Raw genomic sequence first — 12,351 nt, 5'->3', positions numbered from 1 at the left:
GGACCTCTGCTCTAGCTCCATGCTTTTGGATCATTGAATTTGTATACTGAAACCACCAAGTTGAGAGTTCTTGTACTTGGGGTAGTGCAGATGTGCACTGTTGTACAGTTGCTACATTTCACTCTAGAGGTGGTTGCATTTCCTCAACTAAGAAGTGGTCCCTATGTAAAGTTTATATTTAATCTTGTTAAATTATTTTGGTGAAAGACACTAGGCACATATGTTTGTTGATGGAATAACGGAACCAAAATGGGATGTTTGTAGAAGACCTCACTGGTTGTGTAGATGGAGTTTTTTAGTCTATTCTAATTGTTTAGGTCAGTGGTTCTCAAACTTTCGTACTGGTGACCCTTTCATACAGCAAGCCTCTGAGTGCGACCCTCCCTTACAAATTAAAAACACTTTTTTAATATTTAACACTATTATAAACGCTGGAAGTGAAGCAGAGTTTGGGGTGGAGGCTGACAGCTTGTGACCCCCCCCCATGTAATAACCTTGTGACCCCCTGAGGGGTTCCCGACCCCCAGTTTGGAGAACCCCTGGTTTAGGTTTTATCCATTTGGTTATAAATATTTAAAAATACTAAATAGAGGAGCATAAATTTTGTTACTATGCGATCATTAACTATGAAAAATGACCAAGATGTGTGTGCTTATGCAGTACATTCCACAGAATCAAGACATGCTCTAGGCCCAAAATCAGGAAATCATCTCTCTTCAGGACCTTGCTGATGGTTCCAGTTTCTTTTTATGTTTGTTGTGAGGGGAGGGAGAATTTTAGAAAACTTGTCTTGTAAAGGTTCTTAAATTGTAGTTAACTGCTCTATCTCCCTTAGTTTGAAGGGAAGCATAAAAATGAAGCAATAAGCCAGCAGCTTCACGCTCTGCGTAAAGAAGTAAAACTGCTACAAGCAGAAGCCACAAAGCCGCCTTTTCTGACCATTGTGGAAGCAGCTGTACATGTGGAAAACTTTATAACGTAAGTAACACAGTTACTGCTATCTACAGTAGTGTTTTACAATGAGAATTTGACTTTCTATACAGCCAAGTGAAAGGCAAAATCTATTCTCATGCTTTTGTACATGCCCACTGGTATGAGTCATGGGCAGGATTTGAACCCTCAGACTTAATGATTCATAACACAGATCTCTATCACATGAACAGAAGGTGTAACTCTGTCTTTTGACAACAGTAGTAGGCTCTTCTCATCCAGCCTATCTTATCTCATAGTGTTTTCCATGTTACACTTTCATTTATTATACTCTGCAACTAGTTTAACCATTGCTTTCTAACTCATTTGCAAAAGCAAATGACAACACTTTCTTTGTGCAATGACTTGATATACTAAATATCAGGCCACAGCAAAATTTTATAGCATTTAGATCCTCCATGAACTAAAAATAGGTGTCTATCGTGTCAGTGTTTTTGGACTTTCCTCAATGCACTCAAAAGTGCTTTGATAGAGCTATGATTCAGAGCTATCACACCAGCTTTCCAAAATGTTTGTGGACATAATGTAATGGAAGAAGGCTTTGTAATTTAATCTGCTGATGACTGAATTAACATGAGGTCCACTTCCTCTCGAAGGCCTTGGTGCAAACGGATATCCCACACAGTGTAGTTCTATGCTGTAAAGTTTCTGTAAGAATGTGGTTGCAAGTTTGCATCTCACTGATTCCTTATAAAATATACACGTGTACATAACACTTTATAAATAAGCTTTGCCTAACTTTCAGCCCTGCACATTTACTTTGGGATCCTTCTTCCAGAGTGTCATTGGTAATGCATTCTGCAGGCAAAATTAATACTTTGGTTTACACCTGTGTAACTCCATTGTCTTGTTAAATTGCCTGCTGTGATACCTGTGCAGTCCACTGACTTCAGAGCGTTTGCCAAGGTGTAACTGATTGGAACTCAGTAAACAATTCCGTTGATGGTGCACAAAAATAGATTCCTAGATTCCAGGCCAGAAGGGACCATTGTATTCATCTTGTCTGACCTTCTCTATAACACACGCCGTAGAACTTTCCCAAAATAATTCCTAGAGCAGATCTTTTAGAAAAAGTTCCAGCCTTGATTTAAAATGGCCAGTGATGGAGAATCCACCATGACCATGGCTAAATTTGTTCAGGGGTTAATCACTCTTGCTGTTTTAAAAATTGACACCTTATTTCCAGTCTAAACTTGTCTAGCTTCAACTTCCAGCTTTTGGCTTGTATTATAAAATCATAGAAAACTGGAAGGGACCTCGAGAGGTCATTTAGTCCAGTCCCCTGCACTCGTGGCAGGACTAAGAATTATCTAGACCATTTCTGACACGTGTTTGTCTAACCTGCTCTTAAAAATCTCCAATGATAGAGATTCCACAACCTCCCTAGGCAATTTATTACAGTGCTTAACCACCCTGAAAGTTAGGAAGTTTTTCCTAATGTCCAACTGGACCCTCCCTTGCTGCAATTTAAGCCCATTGCTTCTTGTCCTATCCTCAGAGGTTAAGAAAAACAATTTTCTTCCTCCTCCTTGTAACAATCTTTTACGTACTTGAAAACTGTTCTCATGTCTCCTCTGTCTTCTCTTTTCCAGACTAAACATACCCAATTTTTTCAATCTTCCCTCATAGGTCATGCTTTTTAGACCTTTAATCATTTTTGTTGCTCTTCTCTGGACTCTCTCCAATTTGTCCACATCCTTCCTGAAATGTGATGCCTAGAACTGGACGTAATACTCCAGTTGAGGCCTAATCAGCGCGGAGTAGAGCGGAAGAATTATTTCTTGTGTCTTGCTTACAACACTTCTGCTAATACATCCCAGAATGATGTTTGCTTTTTTTGCAACAGCGTTGCACTGTTGACTCATATTTAGCTTGTGGTCCACTATGACCCCCATATCCCTTTCCGCAGTACTCCTAGGCAGTCATTTCCCATTTTGTATATGTATATTATATTATACATTTGTATTATACTTTTCTCTGCTAGATTGAAGAGCCTATTGTCTAATGTATTCCCCATCTAAGTACTTATAGACTGTGATGAAATCACCCTTACACTTCTCTTTGTTAAGCTAAATAGATTGAGCTCCTTGCATCTATCACTTTAAGGCATATTTTCTAATCCTTTAATCATTCTTGAGGCTCTTCTCTGAACCCTTTTCAATTTACCAACATCCTTCTTGAATCGTGGACACCAGAACTGGATGTAGTATTCCAGCAGTAGCCACAACCGTGTCTAATATAGAGGTAAAGTAATATCACCTCTCTATACTTTATGCTGGTTCTTAAAGGCTAACGGGTGAAATGCAGTAAAATCTTTTGAAAATAAAGTGACTTTATTTGATTAGAAAGGTCAAGATCTAAGGTGCTACTTTTACGTATGGGAGCCATTTTTCAAGGCAGAACCACTCTTAAAAAAATCCCACCAAACCAAAAAGTCCTCCTCATAGATAGCAGCCATAGTAATGTGGTTTTTGTTATGGGTGATAATTTGTATGCAGACTAGTAGTTTTATATGCCTTCTTCTGCAGAGCCTTAATAAATATCTACAAGAGGCAGCCGACGTCTAGAATTCAGAAAGTTGGAATTAGCTTGTTCTTTGCAGTAATAGATTTTGTGTGTGATGAAACTCAACGCCATCCACCCACAAGGCAGTTCTTTACCTCCTGCATCGAGATCCTCGGCCAAGTAAGTTTATTTTGTATACGCTCTAATTCTGCATGCTTCACAATTTTTTAATCAAATCTGCCTGCTAATATCTAAGGTCTAAAATAAATCCACAGATGTATGGGAATTCATAGCTAAGTATGCCCCTCGTTCTCCTACCACCACATTGTAGAATACCTCAGTAGTGTCACACACAAGCAGCATGAAGATTGTTGTTCTGAGATGCCTGTTATAGCTACTGCAGGCTCAATGTGAGAAGAAAACGATTGAGTTTAGTAGTTAAGAAGTCTGGATCTTCAGTTTGCCCTTTGAATCCCAGGTAGCTGCACTGCTTATAAGGGCATTTTAGCATTTTGGTTCATTGATTGACTGTTTTGTTGCTTCCATGGACCTGGCCAATCACCCATACCTTTGTCACCTTCAGATTAAACTATTGCAGTATGCTTGATGTAGAACAGGGATCTCAAACTCAAATAACCATGAGGACCACATGAGGACTAGTACATTGGCCCAAGGGCTGCATCACTGACACCCCCGCCCTTCTGCCCCCAGCCCCGTCCCCTCCACCCATTCCATAAGGCCCCACCCCTTCCCCGCCTCTTCCCACCCCTTCCCCGCCTCCATTCCAACCCCTTCCCCAAAGTCCCCACCCCAACTCCGCCCCCTCTCTGCCCCCATTCCAACCCCATCCCCAAATCCCCGCCTCTGCCCCGCCTCTTCTCTGCCTCCTCCCTGATGTAGAAAACTAGTCAGAAGATACTGCTGGTGCAAAACATAATTCCTATTGCTTGGTAGTGTTAACTATAGGGAGCATATTACACCAGTGCTCCAGAAAAGCCATTAGCAATTCATGGTGTTTATGTTGATTTATTAAACCCTGTATAGTTTGTGTTCTAGGTACCGCTTTCCCTATGCGCTACTGCAGCATTTGAGATCAGCTGAAGAGTTCTTGTTTCCTGTCCCTACATTTCGCATGTATAGTGACAGGAGGAAGGGCTCTTGAATCAGGAATTAATTTCTTCTCATTGGCCCATCTGAGCCAGAATTTCTGACTTCTAGGACCATAGAGTAAGGCTTTCCTGGACACTTGGGCTTTTTCTAAAGGCAGTGGTGGAATATATTTATTTTACAAATGGATTTTGGAGGAGGGCGTTTCTGTTACGCTTGTTTGTTTGTATTACTGGGAGCCCAGATCATGGACCAGGATCCTACTGGCTAGGTCCTGGAGAAACACAACAAAAAAGACAGTCCCAGCCTCAAAGAGCTCAGTTCAGTTTATATTGCGTTTTAAGAGTACTTTTTATGTGCTTCCAGAGACAGACCTGATGGGATGCATTTAAAAAGAGACCCATTGGATTATCTGTTTTTGAGAGAGTCCTAATCCAACTGAATTCTCCACCCCCAGAAAAGCCTGCTGTAAAGAATGAAACTACATTCTTCAGGAATTGTTTAATGACACTAACTCTCTTTTTTAAGGTATTTATCAGCGGGACCAAATCTGAATGCAAATTAGTCCTCCAAACCATCCTACAGAATCGAAGACTCTGTAATCTGCTCTCTCCCTACTTCACTCCAGTTGCCTCACCTGATGAATTTGTAAATTTGTATGAAAAAGTTGTTGCGTTTCTGAGTGATGACAACAGTGATGTTGTTTTCACGTTGCTGACGAAGGTAACATGCTCTGAATGCTCATAATATAGTGTTATACGGGTTGCATCTCAGGACTGTTTTCCAAAAGAATGTGAATTCAGACTAACAAAGAAATAAATAAAACCTGTTTTTTTTTTTTAAAGCAGCAGTGATGAATTACTCGTTAGGAGTATATTGCTAGTACAGCACAGCTCTTATTGTGGCTAAGTTGAAGCGGGGCTGGAGGTGAACACTATATAAGGGATTATAAAAATATCATTTCCCATCATGGGCAGCAGCAGTACATGCTTTCCAGTGCTTCCCTTTCAGCAAGCTTTACTTCTGAGCTGGGGTCAAAGGAAGGTTTGGTCTCCTTGGCTCATTCTGTCTTTGGTGCCTCTGAAGAGGCAACCACAAGGGAGCCAATCAATCCCATTGTGACAGCAGTGTTGGGGACAGACACATGTCCACTGGGAACCTGACTGAATGTCCTAACACACTTCACAGAGGCAACCAAGCAACCATTGGGTAATGATTACGTTCAGTTTACTATTAACCTAGATTGGATTTGAACACATAACCTAGAGCAGGGGTCGGCAACCTCTGGCACGCTGCTCGCCAGGGTAAGCACCCTGGCGGGCCGGGACAGTTTATTTACCTGCTGACGCGGCAGGTTCGGCCAATCGTGGCCCCCACTGGCCGCGGTGCGCCGTCCTGGGCCAATGGGGGCAGCGGGAAGCGGCGCCGGCGAGGGATGTGCTGGCCGCAGCTTCCCGCTGCCCCCATTGGCCTGGGACGGCGAACCGCAGCCAGTGGGGGCCGCGATTGGCAGAACCTGCCGCGTCAGCAGGTAAATAAACTGGCTTGGCCCGCCAGGGTGCTTACCTTGGTGAGCCGCGTGCCAGAGAATGCCGACCCCTGACCTAGAGGTTAGACAGACGCTGTCCCCATTTTCAAACTTATGAGCCATGCAGCCATCCCCTTCTTTCCTGGCCTATCTTGAAACAAAAATATCCTTTTTCTGTCCCAGCAAGCCCTTTATTCTTAAAATTCAGCTCTTCAATTAACTCTGTTTTTAACATAGGACTTTATTGAACAAACACTGCCTCTCTTCTGTTTTAGTTTGACCTCCCACAATGGCTAAACCTCACTAAGCCTCCTCTGTCTGAACGTACCCGGCTTCTGGAGTCCATTCACTTGGCACTCAGCGCCTGTGGCCTTGAGCCTGAAGAAGACATCTTGATGCCATTTAATATTTTCTGCAAGCACTGGACAGATCTCCTTCAGTACCAGTTCCCTGATCATTACAGTGACTTTCTAAGACTGCTCATGCAAAGTGAGTATCTGAGTCAACCAGGGCAAGCCTCAGATTAATTTTAAAATAACTACATTGAACTGTACTAGACTGCTTCAATATTTAAACTCCTAAAATTTGGACTGGGGTATGGAGAGGGATTTCAATACAGTTAAACCACCACGAATACAGTATGATTTCAAAGTTGTCACAGTTTAGTAAATACAGATTTGGGTGTATATTTTCTGCTAATTGTATGTTAGCTGTACTAAAAAGCTACATTTTTCTTCATATCGAGATCCACAGATCTGGGGTGATAGATTTTCAGCCTGCATTGCTGCAGGGAGGCAGAGCACAGCTTTCTCTCACTGGCAAAGCTGGAGTGTCTCATATCATTTTGCCATCAGTCATGTTACAACATATTTTTGAGACACTTTTGACTAGCCTTGGCAGTTAAAACATTGGAATTCTGGAACCCTGGGTTTGATTCTCAGCTTTGCCACACATGTCCAGTGTGACTGGGGGAATTCCTTGATCTCGCTATTTCTCAATTCCCCCATCTGTAAAATGGGGTGACAATACTTCTTTTCTTTCACCCGTTGTCTTGTTTGTTAGGTCATAAACTCTTGGAGGCATTATCTGTCTCATGCTGTGTCTGCATAGTGCCCCTACTGCAGCAGGGCCTTGATCTTAGTTGAGGCCCTGTAAGCTGTAATAAAAATAACACTAAATCTGAACATTAAAATATCCACATCTGGGGAATAGCTTTAATATCCTAAGATTCAAGCCACCATCTCTCACATAGTTTTGTCATCGGCTATACATGTCCATCTAATGGCAGGCTCCTATGGCCAATATTAGGAAAGAGGAATTCAAGTTATCATTATGATTTTAATGTACTTTTCCTAAATAAAAAACACAACCCCCATTCTTTTTTGTCCAAAGGTTCTTCAGAGCAACTCCTTAGCCCTGACTGTTGGAAGGCATTGCTTAAAACTTTGGGTTGCTGTACCTCAGAAACTGAACGAAGGAGCAAGGATGACTCCACTAAAAGTCCAGTACTGCGAAACTCTGCAAAAATCCTTCTGTCTGCAGAACAGGTGGGAAGCTTTCTAGCTGATCTCTGAAGTTTACTGTAATTCTCAGCTGAAATCGGTATCCACCATTGAACAGCCACATAGCTCTGTAGCACTCCCCCCCCCCCCCACCCCCCCCCCCGAATTTGTATCCTCCTTGGTTGATTCAGAGCTCTCCACTCTCTGCAGGTCACGGAGACAATAGAATGGCTTTGCAAGTCTTTCTACAAGCTACGGTTAGCTTCATTGGATTTCAGGAGCTTTGGCCTGTTTTCCAAGTGGAGTCCCTACATGACTGAAGTGAAGACGTTGCTGGAGTACCTCGTGAAACGGCTTATTGATTCTGAGGTGGTCAGTTTAGCACAGGAACCAGTTGGCAGCAGCAGAATTCTAGCAGGTAATGTGCATAAAAGCAAATTATTTAAAGAGAGAAGTTGAATATCCACAGTCTAGTGGGTTAAGATCTTCTATTGAAGACCTTTGCGCTTGCAAATACAGTAGGGGGCCCAACCTTATAAAGATCTCAGCTGTTGCTTATGAGCTGTGAAATCATTTAGCTTAACTCCTAAGGAGTTTAGGATCTCCCCAGAGCTGAGGTTCCCTATGAACCCAGTTATCAGGAGCTGCAGTCAGTGAACCCAGGGAACATAATCAACCCGCACTTATCCAGAGTTCAGGATTGATCTGTATTTGGCATTTAAAAAAAAACAGGGCAGGATATTGCGGGAACACTTTGTCTTTAGTACTTCAACTTGCAGGCGTGCTGTATAACTTCTCCCCTCTATGGTGATGGGAGGAATCTAGATTTACTGCTGAGAGTTGTGTGTCCTGGTGCCAGATTCTCTTCAGATGCATATGTGCTGCTTCCACTGTTTTCAGAGAAAGAAGTGTGGCATTGTGATTTGAACACAGGAGTGGGAACTAAACTCAGTTCTGATACAGACCCTTTTTGCCTTTAGCAAGTCCCTTCACTCCGGTGATTCAGTTTATAAAAATCGTGTTAATATTTACCTGATAGAGGTTGTGAGATTTAATGAGGTAATGTTTGTGAAGCTATTGGGAAATAAAGTATTAATTTATTTCCAGTCTTCATTTGCCCATGATTTAGTCTGGTTTACACCTCTTTTGAAGGAAGAGGTTAGGAACTTTTATCCGGGTTTGGTGGCTGTGTGTAATTTGATTGCTACAAGTTATACTTGAGTAACAAAGCTGTGGTTTTTTGTTTTTGTTTTTTTGTTTTTAGTGGTGCAGTCCTTGCATTCAACCATCACTGAGCTCTTTAAACCATGGATTCTGGTTTTAAATAAAGATGATGCCAGGTAAACACTAATGCAATTTAATTTTTCATAATTACATGAACTGTTGCTATTAAACAAAAGGGTATTTTTTTAAAGTAATGGTTTAATTATAATCCTCTGTTTAACCAGCAAACCTGTATATAATTTAAAGTCATGTCATTGATCAATTGTGGAACTAATCAATGAACTCATTAGAACACTGTTTTTTATCTTAATTTTTTTAAGGAATTGCACTTCACTAAGAAAATTACTTGGTCATAGTCCTCTCACTCATTCCAGTCAGTGTTGTGTTTGACTTGAGTTTCAGATAAAACCTGAAAAGGCACTTAGCTTATCAGAAGTGTGTTTTAAAAAAAAAACACACAGTAAGTGAATTACCTTAATCCCTGTCCTACACTTGCTTCATTCAGTCTTGGACCAATGGAAAAGTAGTACTGCCAGGCTGAGGCACCAGGGTCAGTACTGGGAGCTAATATTTTTTTGTCCTGACAGTAGCAAGTTATCTTGCCGTAGCAGGACAGTCCTTTCTGGACCTTGTACACTTCACCCAACACTAGTGTGGAACCATAGACGATAAAAAGAAAAATATGGATGCTGGCAATTAGTACTGGACACAGATTAAAAAAGTGGCTTCCAGATTCCTGCCTTCAGCTTCCATAATACTGATGTCTTCCATGTTACTTTTCAGCATGAGTCTGCCCTAGCATTATACCTGCTGTGGGACGTGTGTTTTCAAATACATCTGAGTTTTCACTTGGGGAAATGGTTCTCATGTTAGCAAATTAGGTGCGGTTTCCCTTTAAACCCCCAATCTTCTTTAGTTGTGAATGTATCTCCTGCATATAATTGAAAAGTTGACTATTGCTGGCGTATTCTGTAGCTTGGCACTTGTGAAAGAGATCTGGAAATGTTGGCTCAAGTAACTAGATAATACTGTGGACCTCAAGGGTCGCTTTGCTACAGTCCCATAATGTGTACCTGCTCCAAGCAAGGAACAGGTGAATGTAAATGGTTGAGTCTGAATGGAGTGCGCACACCTGTAATATTCCCATTTAGGACAAGGTAGGGTGGCTTGTGCAGATATTTCTGAATTACATAAATATTTATTACCTATAATGGTTTGATAAATGCAGTGACACAACTTCATTGTTTGTGTTTTTGAAGTAAACAGCAATGCTACCCCTGGTTGGAGAGTGACACTCCTGTAGCCTCAAGTATGGTACAGCTGTTCACAGATTGTATATTGGTTTTACACCAAAGCTTTACAGGTGGGTGAAGTCCAGATTTATGCTCTTGTTGTTTCTATCCAGTTGCACTTTCTGCCTAGCAGCTCAATCAGTGTTTTGGGTGGATGTGTTTGGTGGGTATGAATTTCTAGCCAAGGTTATGTCTGTCTTTCTGTTATAAGCACTGTCCTCTAACTCATTCATGAAATGAAAAGGGTTTTGGTGGCACGGACAGAGAGGAACGGTAGATTTTTAGAAATGTTAGAGAGAGCAAAGCAAAAAGTTCAGGCAAAGGGCCTGGAGAGGAGAAGAGGAAGAGAGGGAGATTTAAAACCAACCACAAATATTTCTGGTTTCAATGGCAGATGCAGTTTGAAGAACTTCCTGTCTTGGTCCTGAATCATTAGGAGATATTCTCAAACAGATACTTGTGCATTCTTGAACCCCCCAGTAGAGGGCACTCGAGGTGTTGCAGTGCCCAGATCTGTTTTCTGAAATGTTCATTACTCATCTGAGAATTGGGAGGGTTCAGCATTAGTGGGGTGGTTCATAGGGATATGTCATAAAGGTGGTAAAGCAGGAGGATTAACGGGATAGTGATCTGGGTGTTGTCATTAGTTGAGGGCTGGGAGTGAGAAGGGCTTTGGGCAATGTTTGAGCAATTAATCTTTCATGTTCTAGGATTCCTGGAAAGCCATTGGGGGTGAGAGAGGTCTTGGGTGTGGGCCATGGCCACTGGGCACATGCATCCGAGTGCTGCTGTGCCTGAACTGTAATGCCGTGGTATTTTACAAGGCTATCTCCGTTACACAGCCACAGAAGAGATGGCAACAGCCCTAGGCAAAATAGTGGGTTTGTTTATTTCAAAACTTCGTGTGTAACTACTGCTGATGGAGGGTGCCTGACTGACTGTCCTGAATACTCACCTCCTCCACTTGTCAACCGCGCACATGTACTGCTACTGCCCAGACTGTAACCTTCCTGTCATTAGCCTGCTAATGTGTCTCAACCCTTAACCGGGAGGGACAACCTAATCTCCAGGCTCATCCATTCTTAGATGTGGCTGTTGCGATTGCAAACAATGTTGCCATTTGTCATGGTGGTTTTTATATACATGTAAATGCTTGTCCACCAGCAATGGAACTGTCACCGCTAATTCATATTACATAGGCCACTAAACAGGCACCACACAGTAATAACTTGGGGTGGCTGAGCTGAATTCAGACTGGTGACAGTAGACATGAAAGAAAAATACGTTGTGATGCCTTTGACAGTTTCCAAATTCTTTAAAAAGAACAGGAGTACTTGTGGCACCTTAGAGACTAACACATTTATTTGAGCATAAGCTTTCGTGGGCTACAGCCCACTTCTTCAGATGCATAGAATGGAACATATAGTAAGAAGAGATATATACATACAGAGAACATGAACAGGTGGAAGTAGCCAGACCAACTTTTAGAGGCTAATTAAGATGAGCTATTATCAGTAGGAGCGGGTAAAAAAACTTATAGTGGTAATCAATATGGCTCATTTTAGACAGTTGACAAGAAGGTGTGAGGATACTTAACATGGGGAAATAGATTCAATATGACATATCAAATCTATTTCCCCATGTTAAGTATCCTCACACCTTCTTGTCAACTGTCTAAAATGGGCCATCTTGATTATCACTACAAAAGTGGTTTTTTTTTTCTTCTGCTGATAATTGCTCATCTTAATCAATTAGCCTCTTACAGTTGGTATGGCTACTTCTACCTTTCCATGTTCTCTATATGTATTTATATCTTCTTACTATAAGTTCACTTCTATGCATCTGATGAAGTGGGCTGTAGCCCACGAAAGTTTATGCTCAAATAAATGTGTTAGTCTCTAAGGTGCCAAAAGTACTCCTGTTCTTTTTGCGGATACAGATTAACACGGCTACCACTCTGAAACCTGTCAAATTCTTTAACAGTTTTGAAAGGATGCACAGAACCAGTTCACTACTTACAGAAAGAATTGGATTATAAACAGGGATCCTAGTTTTCCATGATAAAAACCCCAAAGTTTTCCGATAAGAAAAACACAAAAATCTGTGTTTTTCTGCGATTAAAATGAATGCTGAACTTTAGTTTCCCTACCCACAATATATATAGGAATCAGTTGAACACAATGTTTTATTGATCTATTTACAG

The 12,351-nt window shown here is 41.5% G+C and overlaps 1 protein-coding gene across 1 annotated transcript in view; it reads left to right on the top strand.

Annotated features, from left to right (window-relative positions):
- The window catches only part of EPG5 (ectopic P-granules 5 autophagy tethering factor), an 87,112-nt gene that overhangs the window by 55,482 nt on the left and 19,279 nt on the right, over positions 1–12,351 (top strand). The window contains 8 exon segments of the mRNA XM_042850705.2: positions 836–978; positions 3,519–3,675; positions 5,131–5,325; positions 6,406–6,619; positions 7,523–7,677; positions 7,843–8,050; positions 8,897–8,972; positions 10,116–10,219. Coding sequence (XP_042706639.2) covers positions 836–978; positions 3,519–3,675; positions 5,131–5,325; positions 6,406–6,619; positions 7,523–7,677; positions 7,843–8,050; positions 8,897–8,972; positions 10,116–10,219 — 1,252 coding nt within the window.

The sequence above is a fragment of the Chrysemys picta genome, chromosome 6 (assembly GCF_011386835.1).
Source record: "Chrysemys picta bellii isolate R12L10 chromosome 6, ASM1138683v2, whole genome shotgun sequence".
Lineage (NCBI taxonomy): Eukaryota > Metazoa > Chordata > Testudines > Emydidae > Chrysemys > Chrysemys picta.
The sequence above is the reverse complement of the archived record's forward strand: the minus strand, read 5'-3'. Positions and strand labels throughout refer to the sequence as shown.